This window comes from Chelonia mydas, chromosome 10 (assembly GCF_015237465.2).
Source record: "Chelonia mydas isolate rCheMyd1 chromosome 10, rCheMyd1.pri.v2, whole genome shotgun sequence".
Taxonomy (NCBI): Eukaryota; Metazoa; Chordata; order Testudines; family Cheloniidae; genus Chelonia; species Chelonia mydas.
Genome location: NC_051250.2, coordinates 63,623,622 through 63,641,931, shown reverse-complemented (window position 1 = coordinate 63,641,931; position 18,310 = coordinate 63,623,622). Strand labels below are relative to the sequence as shown.

The following is an 18,310-nucleotide window of genomic DNA, read 5'->3' as shown; positions in this document are numbered from 1 at the left end:
CCAGATCCCCGACCCTTTTTAATCTACCTCAAGAGGAGAATGGGTTGGGTTCTCTGTATGTTAAATCATGCAGAGTAGGGTTTTTTTGCCTTCATTTTTCCTTTCCGTCGGCTGTTCTGCAGAATGGGATGATTTGGCCTAAGTTACCACTAAAGGCAGTTAAAAGGGCTGGAAACAACTGACAGAAACTCTAAGAGGCTTGATGTGAATTCTAGACAGTTTACATCTTGTATGGAAGTAGAACAAAACACACCTAGAGTCCTAGGATACAGTAAATGTTGTAAAAGCCATGGCTCGTGTGTGAGAGAATTCCTGCAGCATTTGTTTTAGTTACCAGAAATCATTTCTGAAAACATTCTTTGAGTTTATACCAGTTCTCCAAGTGCTTATATTAAGCACTAATTTTGTGTTGTGATAAGGAAAGAGCTGCATTAGGTTTGTTTTTCTCTCTCTACAATTTTACACTGCCCAAGAATCAAAGTAAGGGGAAAACAACAAGTGCTAAAATGGAATGTGCTGGCAAGCCTGGGAAGGTTGAGGAATAGTATAGCTGGCTATATGTTGTCTTTAAGGATGGTGTCCTTTTCTTCCCTTTGTTTAGATGTGTTGGGTTCCTGATAAATAATACTCCCACATACTCTCAGTCCTGTGCTTTTCTCCCGTCTGCCTTCACAAAAGGACCAAACATAGTGGGCCAAATCCTTCCCCTCCCCCCCCCCCCCCCGTCTCCCATTCTGTCTGCTTTGCATCACTCTGGCAGTGCAAACATTGGCTTTACTGGTGGTGGGGGATACCCTTGGCATGCTAGTGGAGCAGAGCTGGCATATAGCACCATCCCCATTCATGCTGTATGGAGTATGCCCAGTGCTACGCCCCGGTGATCCCTTGCTGGAAGAATGGCCTCTTGGGGCCTGTGACTGCTCAGTGCAATTTAGAGCAGCCCTGAGCCCCCAGCAACGCCCAGGGCTTGGGTGGTAACAGTGTAATGCAGACTTTGCATCCTTTTCCTCAGCTACCAAGTACAGGTCAGGATACAGGCTGGTAAAATGTCGGTGTCTCCCTAATGTAGGGTACAAATCCTGGTCCTGGCACTGGGTCTGAGTTAAACGGGTTTTGCCAAAGGGCTTTCTAAGGCTGTCTGGGGGAAACAGAACCCCAGGCTACGGAGCATCTGCTGCAGCTTCACTGCTCTAGCGATCTCCATGGCTGCTGTTCCCCTTCTTCCTGGAGGCCTGTGAATCCCCATACCAACACTCTTCCAGCATCACACCAATGAAAAGAACAAATACGGCACTCCTTGCACTGCAGATGTTACTGGGGCTTTAGAGTATATTACACCATAGGGCTCCTAGGTGCTATGTGCTTCAAAAGTGCTGCTTTAAAAACTGCCCAACCTTCCCTCCCCCCGCCAAACAAAACACAAAATAGTAGGCCAATACATGTTTGAAATAAGCCAACTATTCAGTAGCTTTTCTTTGCAATGAGTCTTTCTTTTATGCCTAATGCTTAAATGCTACTAGCAGTTAGAAGCAATTTAAGAAAGAAACGTAGTCTTACTGGACGTAAGAAAAGTTTGATGTGTGAGCTCTTTCACAAACACCCCTCCCCCCGTGTTATTACAGATATCAATGAGTGTGAAATTGGAGCCCATAACTGTGACAGACATGCCATATGTACGAATACGGCAGGGAGTTTCAAATGTGAGTGCAGCTCAGGTTGGATTGGAGATGGCATCAAATGCACAGGTGAGTTTCATACATTATGTCTGATTTAGCATTGTAAGCCATCAATAAAAGTGTTTAGACAGCTGTGGAAAGCAACATTGTATCCACAACTTTAAAATAAATTGTCACACACATTAAAGATGTCAGTTTATCTTACACTACAAAGGAAGAATTCACTGTCATGTGGGAGACATGTCAGCATGAACAGTTTCTCTTGCTTGGCTTGCAAGGCTGGTGGAAATGAAGCAATGTATGGAGATAGTTTGTGCACTTGAAGGGATATCCTGATTCCATTGAAGTCAATGGGAGTTTTGCCATTGACTTCAGTGGAGCCAGCATTTTACCCTTTATCTTTAAGGGAGGGGTCTCGGTGATTCCCAAGTGACACAGACATCCTAGCAAACTTTCTTAGCTGAGTTGCAAATATGCTGGAAATCCTGTTTTCCTGTCAGAGAAGAATATCTGAGTGGGGAAGGGAAGTGCCTGTCATGAACAGAAGAAAAAAGAAATCTCCCTTCAAAATGAGAGAGAACAGCTGGACTGCCCTAAACTACTGAATGCACCAACCCAGAATATCCAGTGATAAATGCCGGGTGTTTTCTTAAAGTCTGTTAAAACATGTCAAGTAAAAAATCATGAATGTGTGTTTTTTTGTTTTTGTGAAAGATTGTTTAAAGTAGAGTTTCCCTGTGCTATGAATTGAGCATTTTAAAGGTTGCATTGACGATGGATTTGGTTTTACTAATGCAATTTTTGTTATATTAAAGATCTGGATGAATGCTCCAATGGAACACACATGTGCAGCCCACATGCCAATTGCAAGAACACAATGGGCTCTTACCGTTGCCTTTGCAAGGACGGCTACACTGGGGATGGCTTCACTTGTACAGGTGAGCTTTCTTTTGCAGTGATGCAACTCTCGGCATATAATACCCATGAATCTTAGTGACTAGTTCTAGGGAAAATTTACCCACTGCTTATAGGTAGACTAATTTAAATGTGCAATGTTGGGTCGATATTTACAATCGAAAACTAAAACCTGATCCTGCAGTCTTTCTATGCCCAGAATTCCCATTGAATGGGACTTATAAGTGTGTATCAATTACAGGATCAGGCTTTGGCAGTGTGAGTCATGAGACCAAAGTGTTTTCTTTGACACTTTCCAGCCTCATGTTAAGGTGCATTATGATATGTCATGTTGCAGTGTCTCCCATTTCAGGTAGCATGACATCATCTGGCAAGAAAAAGTTGACCAGTATAACTTGACAGCATTTTTTTTCCCTTGTGAAGATGGAAGGTTTTCATGGCAGTTGCTTGTAAAGAGATGTGGGTGGCAAACTTATTAAAACAGTGCATGGTGGTATAACTGGACCAGTTAATAAACCAGATTATTGGCCACCCACGTAACATTTGAGTAATGGGGCACATCTGTTAAAATTCCTTTATATAGTTGCCTAAAATGTTTTTTTTTTTTTTCCTTTTCAGAAGTGAGCATGTGTTCACTGCCCTCTTATTGCATGATCAGCATAGTACCCTTAGGATGTGGTGCTCATACATAGATGGGCCAAAGTAGCTACTTTTGAATAATGTCTTGTGTAAATTGTCACCAGAGACATTCCCCACTCAGACTTAAGTCTTCTACTTTGACCACAGATTAGCACGTCACATCAGTCGCTATTGCTACTAATTTGATGTAGAAGTTGATAGGCTGCAGTGTAAACCCCTTCAATATATAGAGATATAGAGAGTAGGCCAGATCCTCAGCTTGGGTAAATCAGCAGCGCTCTGTTATCTGTGCTGGTTTACACCAGTTGAGAATCTAGCACCACGTTTGAAGTTAATTACATTTGAATTATTCTGTTAATGCTCTTTATACAATTCTTGAATCTGATTCAGCTTCTCAAGTGGCCTTTGTGACCTCCATTTTTTTATTTTCTAGATGTTCTTCCTTAATTTTGAGGTGTATATGAACTGTATCTTTGGGGAGGAGGGGATTAATGAGTATTAATTAAGTTTCTGGATTTTGCTAGAACTCCTCTTGAAATGCTTGTAATGTTTATTGCTCACGGATTTGAGAGCTGGATAGAATTCACTAGACTAGTACTATGTAGTGTTTCCAGCACACCTGTGCAATGTGTGCACATCAATCTTGATATGCAGTATGTTTGCTTTTCCAGTCCTGGGTTTCTATAAGCTGAGACTGCCAGCCAAACTGCATTGCAGCAAATGTGCTGTTTTTGTGATGTGTAAAATGTCAGCTAAAGACTAAGAGCCAAACTCTCTGAGAGGTAGTGTGGTCCAGTGGCTAGGGCACTGTTCCCAGCTCAGCCACTAACCCGTCGGGTGACCTTCACCGCTGTCTGGCTCTGTCTCCACTCCCTCTCTTTGTCTGTCTTTGCCTTGTTAGAGTGGAAACTCTTTGTAGCAGAGACTATCTCTTGCTATTTATTTGTACATTGTACAGCACCTTGTACAATAGAGGCCTGATCTCAGCTGGGGCTTCTAGGCTCTGCTGTTTCACAGCAGTCACCAATCTCCCTCCACTTCTTGCTAATTTTAACCACTTTTAAAAATCTAGACTAATTGCTTCTTTTTTCTTTTTCATTAGAAATTTTATTTTCAAAGTGACAGAAATGCCCCAAGCCTTTTAGTATGACAAGACCTGCACATAACCTGACTATAATTTCTTCTGAAAATGCTCTCAATTAATGTAACAGTGAAGACTTTTGGATATATATGTGTCTTAGCTGAACTGAACATCAATGAGAAAAATATTTACAATATAATGCAATTCCTCTTCCTTTAACAGACCTTGATGAATGCTCAGAAAACCTGAATCTCTGTGAGAATGGGCAATGTCTCAATGCTCCAGGAGGGTATCGCTGTGAATGTGAAATGGGATTTCTACCAAGTCCAGATGAGAAAGCATGTGAAGGTAATTCACTGTAGTCTTTAAATAACACTCGACAAAATCTGCCTGAATAATATTTTATATTTGAAAAATGTTGCAATTGGTTGCAGTTGTGTTTACTGTTGAAAACTGCATTCACTTCCAAAATATTTTAGGGTAAAGTTTTTTGTTACTTTTTTCAGTTCATGCATCTGGACACTGATTTGATGAAGTTCATAGGTACACTATAAATAGGATTTGGTACTTTTTCCAGCAAAATTTGTTCCGTGTATTGTTTCTTACTTATAAAGGAAGAGGCATGAATTGTGAAAGTTAAAATTCTATGTAAACTAAAAACAAAATTAGATTTCTTAGTATTTCAACTCTGAATCCATTTACTTTGAAACTATATAATCTTCAAACTAACTTTAAAAAGCCTGCATGGTGCCTCTCTCCTGTTGCTACAACAATCTTCTCTTGAAGTCGCTGGTGTGTATACTGACTGCAGAAGTATTTTAACGTCCTTTGTAAATATGTTCTCTTTGTTACTGGATCAAGTTAGTCATTCATTATGCAGTTCATATAAGTATACTATAAACAGTGAGTCTGATACTGCAGTCCTCACTCAGGCAAAACACCATAGAAGTTACACCCAAGAAATAAGCACAGTATGTCTAAAAATCTGTCATATGCAGTGAAACTGAATAAAAGGTGAATTTAATTTCTTTGCAAAAGCCTGTGCATCACTTAAGTCCCACTTAACCCTTCAGCCCCTTGTGCTGGCCATCTGCATAGAGCTTAATTTCACTTCCAAAGCAATTTAGTAAGGGGTTCTAGTTTGGACCCTGTTGCCTACAAATGCAAATCCTATATATTAGTATTGCAAATCTAAAACATTTTACAAAACATGCAGGAGCAATCAGAATCCAGTTCCATGCTTACTTTTCTGAATGCTTATTCAGACAAGTTTTTAGTCCGAAGTTTATAGCGAAAAGATCACAGAACCTAATTTTCCCCTCCTTTTTGTTCTTACAGATATTGATGAGTGCTCCCTTCCTAACATCTGTGTCTATGGGACTTGTCATAACCTCCCCGGTCTATTCCGATGCGAGTGCGAGACAGGCTATGAACTGGACAGAACCGGTGGTAACTGCACAGGTGAAGACTGATTTTAAGCAAGATCATTTTTAACATAGCTAGCTGTCAATGAACTGGGCTGCTACCTACGGCATCCATCATGTCAGAGGGGCAGCTGGGCCAAATTTGAGAGTTGTTATGACCCAGTGTGTCAGGTCACAATGCCATTCACTCAAACGCCAAATCCGCTGCTCTACGACTAGAAGGAGGCAGCAGCACACCGAAGTTTTGTCGAGAGTGGCAGACTCTGGAGCGGCCTCTGAACATAGCTGTTGTTATCTTGACCAACTCCTTAAGCAAAGCTTTAGCTATATCATAACAATGAGATTATAAATAAGAAAATATGGAACTGTACTAGATCCTTCAGTGCAAAACAGCACAGTGGGCAAAATAGGGACAGTAGGAAGTTACACACAAATATTTTGCCTGATTTTGGGGGCTGTGCCGTCATCCCCGAATCTTTTCCCTGCTGAGGTGTGAATCTCTGGGGTTCTACTGGTCAAGGGAAGAGGGGATTGATGGAGAAGAGGTGTCGCGCCTTCCCTTCCACATCTCCCACAGGTTGGGATCTGCTGGGCCCTGTAATTTCTGCTCCCAGAGACATATGGAACAGTATGGCCCTCAAAATGATTTCTCTGCTTGATATTTTTGATCAATGTGATTAATGTTTTGGCCTCTCTTACAGTGCATTTCATTTTGTAGAATTATTTTTTCTGGCAAAAATGGAGTATTTCTCAGTGAAATATTGAATTCGTGTCGGACTAGTGCTCTGCTTCCACAGTTTCAGTGATTTTTTGTGTGTAGATTTCTGTAGAGGGAACATACACCCCACAACAAGCAATGGAACTGATTATTTCCTGAGACTGACAGTCTGACACCTGGCATGTTGTTGGTTTAGGTGGAATATTGGGGAATTCGCTAACTGCCCCCTTGTTGTTTCAGATGTTAACGAATGCGCAGACCCCACAACCTGTATCAGTGGCACGTGTGTCAATACCCCTGGTAGTTACACCTGTGAGTGCCCTCCTGATTTTGAGCTGAACCCCACCCGTGTTGGCTGCGTTGGTAAGCTGTCATTTCCTGTATTATTTAGAGATGAAGTGGCACAAAGGGGCAGTAACTCTAGCTTAAACAGCCATCTGAGGATTCCCAGGGTGTAATGGAAAGCTCTTGGAGCATACTCTGCAGTTCCCACCCTACTGCTGCTGCCTAACAGGGTGTGGCGGACGGTAGGGAATGTGGCCTGAGCAATACTGCACTTCAGCCATTCCCTGCTGCCAGAACAGCCCCTTGGGACTTGCTGCAGCTGTGCACAATTTAGAGACTGCTTTAAATTGCACCAGGGCCAAACCAGCCTCTGTCTGGCCTTAAGACTGAAGAAACACAAAGGTGTGGCATAAAATCAGTATTACACCCCTTGGATCCTGCTTTGAGTACAACTCGGCCAGACTTAATTATCATCATCAAAGGAGATACTCTTGTGAGTAAATTCTGAAGGATTAGGCCCCAACTTTCTCAGAACCTCCCTGTAGCTCTCTGGTCCTGGATTGTTTCCTTCAGTTGAAATGCATTTTAATTTCTAAGTATATGTGTTGAATAGATTGTTTCATTTGTAAATCTCAATTTCAAGGACAGGAAAGAGTAGCAGTTCCTAGGATTGGAGGAAGGTGCTAATACAAGGATGTGAGAATAAGAATAGGCACCTAAATGATGAAGGACCTGGGTCTGCCACTCTTGCTCAGAAGTTCCTTAGTCTATGAGCAGTCCCACTGATTGCAGTGAGACTGTTCGCAGAGTGAGCCCAGTGTAATCGTGAGAGTAAATTACTTCCAACCACAGCTTTCTTATGTGAAATGAAGGTAATTTGGAGTGCGCCCTCTCTCTCTGTCTCTCTCTCTCTCTCTCTCAGCATTGAGACTGCCCGAATATTATTAATTCATTTATTTGTATTACCATAGAACCTAGAAGCACTAATCATGGACCAGGACCCTGTTGTGCTAGGCTCTGTACAAGCACAGAACAAAAAGATGGTTCCTGCCCCAAAGAGCTTGCAACCGAAGCATAAGACAAGAGACAATAGATGGGGACAGACAGACAGACAGGGGAAGCACAAGGAAACAAAACTTTCTTCCCCTCCATCAGATGTAATGTATGTTTTTTGTGTGCATTTTGAATAGACACACGTTCTGGCAACTGTTACTTGGATATTAGACCGCGAGGAGACAATGGAGATATAGTCTGCAGCAATGAGATTGGGGTTGGTGTTTCCAAGGCCTCTTGCTGTTGCTCCCTGGGGAGAGCTTGGGGGATTCCCTGTGAACATTGCCCACCTGTGAACTCAAGTAAGTCAGCTTCACTGGATTATACCTAACCATATATGCATGCGTCTTTCTGTCTCTCCTATTTTCTCTAGACAGTGGGAGTGCTAATAAAATCATGTACTGGGTACATACAAGTACTAAACTGCCTGAAAATTACACCAGTTATGGTACAAAATCTGCTGGTGCAGATATTATCAATCAGCAGGTGCATTGTAATGGCTCCTGCATAGTTGTGCTATTGCTTGGACAGCAGACTCTGTGTTAGCCAATGAGAAAAGTGATACCTGATTTTGCACAGTGGGCCCTTGTTTTAGTATTAGGCTGTTCTATATTGTGCTGTAATAAGCTTTACAAGTTCAAAGATCATTGTGATGAAGATGTTTCAACTATTTTAGGTTCATAAAATCTCTTTTGTTTTCAGCTGAATATAAGGTTCTGTGCCCTGGAGGGGAAGGATTCCGACCAAACCCTATTACAGTTATATTGGAGGGTAATGCTTATTTTTTTCATGCTTTTACATGTCTTAAATTGCAACGTTCTGTGACTAACTTGATTTTTCATGGCATGAAATAATGTTGTTGTGTTTACTTTGTTAGATATTGATGAGTGTCAAGAACTACCTGGACTTTGCCAAGGAGGAAAATGTATTAATACATTTGGTAGTTTCCACTGTCAGTGTCCAAATGGCTACTATTTGAATGAAGACTCTCGAGTATGTGATGGTATGTAGTCTTAGGGTTTACTCGGCATGGGCATTTATTTCTTACCAAATATTGACAACTGAGCATCCATCAAAATTATCTGTTCCTTAAAAGTACACCAACAGTCAAACCAACAGTGTAATTGCAGAAATAGTAGAGCTGGACAAAAGTTTTCCTCCAAAAAGTTTTTCAACAGAAAATTCCTTTTTGATTAAATGGAAATTTTTGCAAATGTTTGCTTAAAATTTTGATCATCTCTACGAAATAGCTGTTTGCTGATGGACAATATAGTTCTTTACATGACCATGCACTAAAACCAACAAGCAGCTTGCTGCTTGTGTTTGTTGGGCTGGCTGAAGTGGCATTGTCCATTTTAACCATAGCTTATTGTCCGTCTTCCTGCAGGCTAAAGCATGATGATCTGAGTCTCTGACTGAAAATATCTGTCATATTACAACCTTCCCTCTCCCCTTCTCCCCTGCCACTGGTAGCATGCATTCAGAACATCACAGCCATATACTTAAACCCGGTCCCGCAGCCATCAGGTTGTATTTTGTACAAAGTTTTAGCCCAACTCCCCAAATCTGATCACTAGTTTTTCATTTTCCAGGTTGCCTTCAGCCTCCCAGCTCATTGCTATAATTGTTTGTTTCTCATAGGCCCACAACGTGTTGAGCCCTGTGCAAACCTACAGGAAGATTCATGCCCTGGAGAGCTTACAAATTAAAAATCAGACACAAAGACTTTCCATGAAGTTCTGCACCATATAGAGCTCAACATCTGGTTTCCTGTGCAGTAGAGAGGAGATATAAATCTACCTATCCCTATAGATTGTTTAAAATGCAGAAGGCTACTTAGTGATTTTTTTAATATATTTTAAGTTTCCAGTTTTATCCTGTTCCTGTGGCTTGGAACCCCTTGGGGTGTGTGTGTGTCTGTGTGTCATCATTTGATGGGAGCAGCTCTTTCACCTTTCCTGCTCAATAGCTCAAACTCCCTAAAGGCCTGAGCAGTCCACTGCAGCATCCTGTGTTCAGATGGGCTCTCTGCCTCTGTCCACCAGTTGTAGGCCCCTGTCAGACTTATGGATGCGGACACACCTGGACAGACTGATCACTGAGCCCTCTTGTCACAAAGAGATAGAGAGACCAGGAGTGTAGAATGTGTGATCTGTCCTGAAACCACCTTACTTCAAAGCATCTCCAAAATATTTCTGGATAACAGGTGCAGAGAGGAAATGGATTCTCACTGTTCTGGACCCATTGAATATGCCAGGGGCCCACTCCCCTGGCTAGTTGTGAGCCCTTAAGGCTCACCTATAGACCTGTCTAATCATGGAATCACCCCTTCTGCCATGCAGGCCTGCCCCATCATGACCCAGCTGCTCAGATTTCCTTTAAGTGTCCCCAGCGAGTACATTGCTACCCTGAGCGCTGCTAAAAGAGGTTAACCCAAATTCACCGATTCACAAAAGAAATTTAGACCAAAATCTGCTGCAATTATTTAATGTCTTATTGTTTTCTTATAGATATTAATGAATGTGAAACACCTGGCATTTGTGGACCTGGCACTTGTTATAACACTGTTGGGAACTACACCTGTATCTGTCCTCCCGACTACATGCAAGTCAATGGTGGCAACAACTGTATGGGTGAGTTTTTTAAAGTGTTCCTTCTACATTGCATGTCAGGGCTTCTGATGATGTAAATCAGCATAGCTCTGTGGAGTTCACTTATAGAAAAGAATTATCATTGACTTGAATGGAGTTAATGCCGATTGACACCAACCAAGGTTCTGGCCTATTTCTTTATTTGTATTAAGTCAATGAAGACAGGTTGTTGTCAGAGTTTTACTAAAAAACACAATTCACAGATCAATGTAGAGTGTTTAAATCAGCATAATGACATGTTCCCATTTCCTTCTACCCACAGCAGAAAGTGTCATATGTACTCTTTGTATGGCATGAATTTCACATTTTAATCTCTTGGCAAGGTTGAGTTTTCATGAGCCATATCATGCTATTGATCTCTGCACAGGCCTCCCAACTGGAGAGTTCATTGTAAAACTGTTGGCTGGCTGTAATGGTTTTATGGTGGTAATTCCTAACATCAAGGGCTTGTTCTTGCTCTCATTGAAGTCCGTGACAAAACTTCCACTGACGTTAGTGAGACCAAGATCGGGCCCCAAAAGACCAAGAACCGTATCTTTGTAGAGCATTAAGGCCAAATTGTGGCTGTAAAACCAGTGGCCGTATTAGGAGTGATGTACACCGCCCCAGCGGAGCTCACAACGGCATTTTAGCCATGGCTGCACACTTGTCCTATATCTCCCACTTTGCGGAGTCCAACACCAGTGGTGCTGATAGAATCCCAGACTCCTTGTGATGCCTGTCTTGTGCTCAAGAATTGTTACAGTGCCTCGCCCTTGCTCCGGACCAGAAGATGGAGACGCCCGTGACCAGTGATGAGCTGCCAAAATCTTAAGAACAGGTTCCCTTGTCACCCCTTGAGGGGGTCGTTGCCCGCCTCCGGGACTCCTGCCCCATCCACCCCCCTCCCCTGTCCCCTGACTCCTCCCCGCCCCGTGCCCAGCCCCAGCTCGCCTCCACCTCCTCCCCTGAATGCACCGCCCTGCTCTGCTTCTCCGCGCCCCCCCCACCTCTGCCTCCTCCCCTGAACGCACCGCCCTGCTCTGCTTCTCCGTGCCCTCCCTCCCCCCCAGCTTCCCATGAATCAGCTATTCGGCGGGAAGCAGGGGAGGACTGAGAAGCAGGCCGCGGCTTCCCGCTCAGGCTGAGGGTGGCGGAGGTGAACTGGGGCGGGGAGTGGTTCCCCTGCGCAGCCCCCCCCGGTTACCTGCTGCGGCGCGGGCGGCCCTCCTCGCGCCCCCCCGAGCTCACCTCCGCTCTGCCTCCCTGGGCCTGAGCAGGAAGCCATGACTTGCTTCTCAGCCCGCCCCGGCTTCCCACGCCAACAGCTGATTTGCGGGAAGCCTGGGAGGGCGGAGAAGCAGAGCGGGGCAGCGCGTTCAGGGGAGGAGGCGGAGCAGAGGTGAGCTGGGGCCGGGGGTGGGGTGAGGAGCTGCCGGTGGGTGCTCTGCACCGACCAAATTTTCCCCTTGGGTGCTCCAGGGCTGGAGCACCCATGGAGTCGGTGCCTGAGGCACCACTTTTGGCCGATTAAATTTAGAAGCCCTTTTAGAACTGGTTGTCCCTCGCGGAACAACCGGTTCTAAAAGGGCTTCTAAATTTAACAACCGGTTCTAGCAAACTGGTGCGAACCGGCTCCAGCTCACCACTGCCGGTGACCCTTGCCTAACAACCTGTGCAGGGCCAGGCACAATCTCACCCTGAATATGTACTGTTGTAAAATAGTGCATACAGTAGCGGCCTGCACTATTTATAAGGACATTTATCAAGAGAAGATGGGCCAAATGCTCCTGTTCCTGACACCATACAACCCTTGAACAGTGTCAGCGAGTACAGATTTGGGTCCACCTCTCAAGATTTATCACAGCATAGAAGCTTTGCAGTGACTCCCCTGAGGTTTTGGGTGGTTTCTGCACTGTGTGGCAATCTTGTTTCCTTTGGTCTCAGTTTAGCTGTGTTTGGCCTCCTCCATCTTTCACTTTGGCTTTTGAGCTGATACAGACCTAAAATCTCTATGCGTAATTTGGGAAAACCACTGAGTTTCACCTGGTTTTGCATCAGAATGATGTGAAGTCATAAACTGTGCATGATTTTAAGATCAGCCATAAATGTGCTTAGGTTTGCTCAAGTCTGGGCCAGGGTTTGCAGGCCTTAGTGAATCCTTTGGTGAGTCTGATCTGAGTTATGGCCAGTTTTACAACAAAAATAAAAAAAACACCCAAATTTTAGGGGTGACTCCACAAGGGCTGGGGGTGACTGATATAAAACACTACAGAACAAGCTTCCTTTGGCGACCGCTTGAGGGACTAAAAGAGGGGACCTAGTAAAGGTAGCATAGAACTGTGCTCAGGAACTTTGGGAAAGGAGGCTGTCTAATAAGAGTGGGCTCTCATAGACACTTCATGTATTTCAGTACCGTCATGATATTTTTGTTTTCTTTGCAGATATGAGGAGGAGTCTGTGCTACAGAAATTATTATGCTGACAATCAAACCTGCGATGGAGAACTGCTCTTTAATATGACCAAGAAGATGTGCTGCTGTTCCTACAATATTGGCCGTGCCTGGAATAAGCCTTGTGAACAATGCCCCATCCCAAGCACCGGTACGTTTAATTTGAAAGCGAGCTGAAAAAGGCCCCGTTAATGATAACATTACTGCAAGCTGCTATAAAATGAATTGCTAGAGAGAGGAAAGTGCTATGTATTTTGTACAATTGTGTGCGTATATGTGTACAAATATTACAAGTATATGTATACAAATATACACATATTAAATAATACATTTCTCATTATACTTTGTGCCCTGGAGATGATCCTTTTAAGTAAGGGTTGAGGCACATGAGTAGGTCACTGTAGAGCACTCTGCACTCCTGCTGCTATGCTCAGCCTGTTCTGTGAATTACTGGAGGACTTTGTTCTGCACGACTGTCCATCTGCCCCCTTTGACAAACATGTATAGGGCAGATGCTATGGGCCAGCCAAGCTGTGTTTGGCATGTGACCAGGAGCGGGGTCATAGGTGGTGCTAAGACATCTGTATGTTCCCCTGATCCTGGGGCAGCCAGGCCCAGCGCAGTCCTCATCATAAAACACAATTGTATTTTACCCATGGCTGCCAAGAGCCCCAAGGAGCCTTTCCATAGAATCATAGAAGATTAGGGTTGGAAAAGACCTCAGGAGGTCATCTAGTCCAATCCCCTGCTCAGAGCAGGACCAACACCACCTAAATCATCCCAGCCAGGGCTTTGTCAATCCGGGCCTTAAAAACCTCTAAGGATGGAGATTCCACCACCTCCCGAAGTAACCCATTCCAGTGCTTCATCACCCTCCTGGTGAAATAGTGTTTCCTAATATCCAACCTAGATCTCCCCCACTGGAACTTGAGACCATTGCTTCTTGTTCTGTCATCTGCCACCATTGAGAACAGCCTAGCTCCAACCTCTTTGGGAACCCTCTTCAGGTAGCTGAAGGCTGCTATCAAATCTCCCCTCACTCTTCTCTTCTTCCAGCAGCCAGGGATTGCAGGGGCACCTCAGCCCCTTCCAAGGATGGACCCTATGCGGGGTACAGGAAGCGTGTAGCATAGGAGTCACTGTGACAGTCCTGTGCCACTGCATGATTCCTCCACACTGGGGGAATCTTCAGCAAGCTGGATTCACCAGGTGTTCCTCTGCTTCATGCTGGTGAGCTGGTGCAAAACAGACTTATCAGACCTGAGAACTGGCTCCATCCTGGTCGTTTGCAATTTTCAAAAATTATGTGTTGATTTCCAAATTATGACGGTTTGTGAAGTACAGAGCTCGACCTGTGCATACAAAGTACAGTGCACCCACATAACCTGACAAGTGTGTACCTAATAATAATACCTAAACGAAGTATCCGATCCAAAGCCAATGAGAGTCTTTCCACTGGCTTCACTGGGCTTGGGATCAGAACCCCATTACAAATCTGGCAGGAGAGTGTGCACTCATGCAAGGTACACATGCCTTGTGTGAAAATCTGTCCCTCAAAAGGTACAGAAAAAAGTGGAGACTGCATTTTTCTCAGGCTTGGGGTGAAATTACTCACTTAATTTGATACATTCGAGATAACTGTTGTCTTTTTTTTTTTTTTTCCTGCTACAGATGAATTTGCAACACTCTGTGGAAGTCAAAGGCCTGGTTTCTTCATTGACATTTATACAGGTTTACCAGTTGGTGAGTTGTGATTACTCTGTTTTGAGTTAAATTCCACACTACGTATGTACTAGGGAAAGGAAGGCATTGTTTTCACAGTCAGCTCTTTCCTGGAAAGAAATAAAGACTAAACAATGCCACGAAATTCAACTTTCTGTGCAACCCTTAACCCTTGTCTTAAATCAGATCCTGCAAACTTTCTGCCTAACTCCTTCTAGCTGGCAGCTCTGATTATTGCTGCTTGTGATCATGACAATCTAAAGCTCTGAAGAAACGGTAATCGAGCTAGATGAATGGCTTGTAGACACCAGAGAGTGGAGAGGTTCTGGGAATAAGGCCAATCGGCATTGGGTTTCAGAGGAATTAGGAGTGTTTCCTTTTGACTAAAGCACAGATTTAATCTGACGTTTCACACCAATCCCTCTGTGTATTGAATTAACCCAACAATCCTTTTTTCTGTTCCACTAAAATATTTCTCACATTGCGGTATCGTGTGTAACATTGGTATTGTGTGTGACAAATGAATTCCTCCTTTTCTCTTTTTGTTTTGTTTTTGTCAAAGAGGCCAAATTCATCCCTAGTGGGGGCTTCCTTTTGTTTTTATTCCCACAAAAAGACAAATGAGAGGTGGAGCAATCGTTGTACAACAGACAAGCAGAACTATAGTATATAGACATCAACAAAGTGAATTATATCCATATATTATGGTGATGGGCACTATAGAACCCTACAATTGGGTCTAATCAATCAATTCTAATAAGATGTAATGTATAATAAGAAAAAGAATTACTAGAAACATATTGTACATTTTGTTCCTGGTCTTTTGAGGAGCAAAGCACCAGATCTCATTGACCAAAATCATCATGCACCCTATGACCAGCACATGAAGTTACACATGAGCTTTAGGTGGCAAGTAGTAAAGTACCTGCTCACCACCTGCTCAATCAGAGGCAGTCATGTGAGGCTGTGTCCAGCCCTGCTTGGTCTGAGTATTCTCTGTACAACATAATGTGGTGTGCGCTGTGCAAATGAGGATGGAGTCACCCTAGGCAGGGGTGGGGTAATGTAAATGTGCACCATCTGCAGATCCTGCGGTAGCAGTTAATAGCACATGTTGCAGCCTGCACCCCTGGCAGCTGTAGTTATTTTATTCTGCTAGCCCTGTTCCAACTGGAGTGCAGCAGCCAATGCAGCTGACTTTTGGTGTCCTCATGTACTAGTGTATCCCTAGCCACACTGGTGAGACAAGTTGCTCACTCAGGGCTACATTGTGCAGCAAACACACACTTTTTCAGTGATTCTTGGGATCTTCATAGGCCTTGCTGGGTTGTGATACCTGAACTGCTTCTTTTACTACTTCAGGAGGGCAGTAGTAGCCACTCCCACTTCTTACACACCATAGGTCAGTGGTTCTCAACCCATGGCCCGCTTGTGGCCCAATCAGCCCACAGCTGCAGCCCATGTGACATCCTCCGTGCCCTACAGGTAGTATAGATATTGTGTGGATGTGGCCCACATAACCCACGGAGAACTGCATATGTGGCCCACAATGTTAAATAGATTGAGAACCACTGCAGTAGGCATACTGGCTTACACCACTGCAGCAGCAGTCCACATTGTGCACTGCTGGAAATGCTGAGTTACTTTCTTCCCATTATGTTTATGTTCCATTTTTGCCATTAGAGTTCTGCATCCTTATATGGGATGATTGCTTCTGATGGTGGGAGACAGAGACCGAGTTAGATTCTGCCTTGACTCACTTTTTATAATCAGCAGGCTAAAAATCAGCAGCAGCAGCAGCAAATCTTGTGTAGGAAATTAAAAGCTTAATCCAGGAGCAAAACTGGCCCCTTCAAAATCAGAAGCAAAGTACCTTAGGTGTGAAGAGAGCTCTGTAGTGTATCCCTTCCCCTAATGTTCATTGGCTTCTGTGGATCCCTGCAGACAGCATTCTTTACTAAAGGAAAAGGCTTTCATGGATTTTCTGACCTGTATGCTGAAGTTAGACCCCTAAAGAGACGTACACCTAAAGAGCCCAATAAGTGAGATTTGTACTATTTATGTTTTGGCTGCGTTTTTAGGGCCAAAAACAATGAATTGCCTCACAAATCTGCTAAAACAGGAAGGACAATTGGTAGACATAATCAATGAAAAGCATAGTATGTTTCAGGCATTTAAAATATCATTAGTCATTGGTACCTTCAGAACTTTTGTAAAAGAGCATAAAACTAACCAAGCTTTAACAGGTGGTGGAAGTGGATGTAAAGTTGTTATAACAAATGCTGAAGGACAGAGGGCCTGGTCTAAAGACAGTGTCTTTCCATTGTCTTCAGTGAGTTCTTTGATCAGGCTCTTAGAGAATGATGAGCTTTTTTTAATTAATATAGAAGAAGCTCAGTTTATAACAACAAAATAGGTTAAGCTGGATTCTCTGGTCCCCAAGGATACTTTGTTCCATGTGAGTAGCACAAAGTGGCCTTAAAGTGGCTAGAAATGGCAAGTGAAGAATTACCCCCATGCAGGGGAACTGTCTGCAGGTATGCAGGCTGGTGAAGATGGTTCTGCTGCTTCTCACACCTGCAGCCTTACCTCCAGCATAACAGATAGCAGGAGGCATGTCAGGGGCAGGAAGTGGACAGATCAGATAGGGGATGGAATTTGAGAGTCCTGTGCAGGCCTAACTTGCCCTGGGCTGGGTATATCTTGGGTATAGTGAAAAATGAGAGCCATTGAGTAGACTAGTTAGTTTTCCAGCATGCGTAGGAATTATTGAATGTCTGATGCCTTTTTACACGGTAACAGGATCATGCTGCTAATATAAACATTGTGATAATATCCCATGATAATAAGAAAACATTTCTGTAGAAGGGGATTGAATGAATTGGCACTTTCAGACTATTTAAAAATCGATTGTTACAGATATTGATGAATGCCGAGAGATCCCTGGAGTCTGTGAGAATGGAGTCTGTATAAACATGGTTGGCAGCTTCAGATGCGAGTGTCCAGTGGGATTCTTTTACAATGACAAGTTGCTGATATGTGAAGGTAAGAGGCTTATACTTCCATCACAAACAGAAATTGGGTCAAATACTGGCAAATCTAATGTACTTGAAATTCATCCATAACAGGGGTATATACTAGGATCAGAGAAATGTGGGCCAGGCATGTCTTAATGAAGACATTTTGGCTTCCTGCTGGAAAATCTGGTGCCATATATGTTTTCTATTGGAAACAAAGTACCCGATTTTCCAATTAGTATAAAAGTCTTGAATGAGTTTGAGTCAACCAGTTGTGGCAAGTGAATCTTCTTACTTTTCATGGTCTGGATGTAAATATGAGCAGTGGGTGGTCTTCCCATGTCAGATCAAGACCAGCGTTCACTTCCAAGCTGATATTTTTTTCGTAATGAAAATAAGATCAAAGGCATGATCAAAAATATTGTAGTGGATTCTCATGTAAAGTAAATCTGGATAAATGTTCAGTGTGTTAGGGGCTGGCTACTCGGTGCTGGCAGAATGCCCTAGAATGATGTGATTTGTAGAGAAAGCTCGCATGTTGTGCTCTAGCTGCCTGGACTAGACAACTAGGTACCTTTTAGAGCACGTCAGCGTGGTCTATACAGGGAGTTAGAGCGCAGCACATTAGTGCACAAAACATATCGCATTTCTCTGGAGTGCTTTGCCATGCCATGTACAAAAGCCCTTAGTCACTGTCA

The 18,310-nt window shown here is 43.5% G+C and overlaps 1 protein-coding gene across 6 annotated transcripts in view; it reads left to right on the top strand.

The window, feature by feature from the left end:
• FBN1 (fibrillin 1) overlaps positions 1-18,310 on the top strand; it is a 216,199-nt gene that overhangs the window by 159,732 nt on the left and 38,157 nt on the right. For all 6 annotated transcript variants that reach the window (XM_043524453.1, XM_037910538.2, XM_037910540.2 and 3 more), the window contains 12 exons: positions 1,623-1,745; positions 2,492-2,614; positions 4,534-4,659; positions 5,650-5,772; positions 6,694-6,816; positions 7,929-8,093; positions 8,494-8,562; positions 8,669-8,794; positions 10,302-10,424; positions 12,866-13,024; positions 14,545-14,616; positions 17,515-17,640. In XM_043524453.1, the coding sequence (XP_043380388.1) occupies positions 1,623-1,745; positions 2,492-2,614; positions 4,534-4,659; positions 5,650-5,772; positions 6,694-6,816; positions 7,929-8,093; positions 8,494-8,562; positions 8,669-8,794; positions 10,302-10,424; positions 12,866-13,024; positions 14,545-14,616; positions 17,515-17,640 (1,458 nt within the window). The remainder of the gene's footprint in view (positions 1-1,622; positions 1,746-2,491; positions 2,615-4,533; positions 4,660-5,649; positions 5,773-6,693; positions 6,817-7,928; positions 8,094-8,493; positions 8,563-8,668; positions 8,795-10,301; positions 10,425-12,865; positions 13,025-14,544; positions 14,617-17,514; positions 17,641-18,310) is intronic.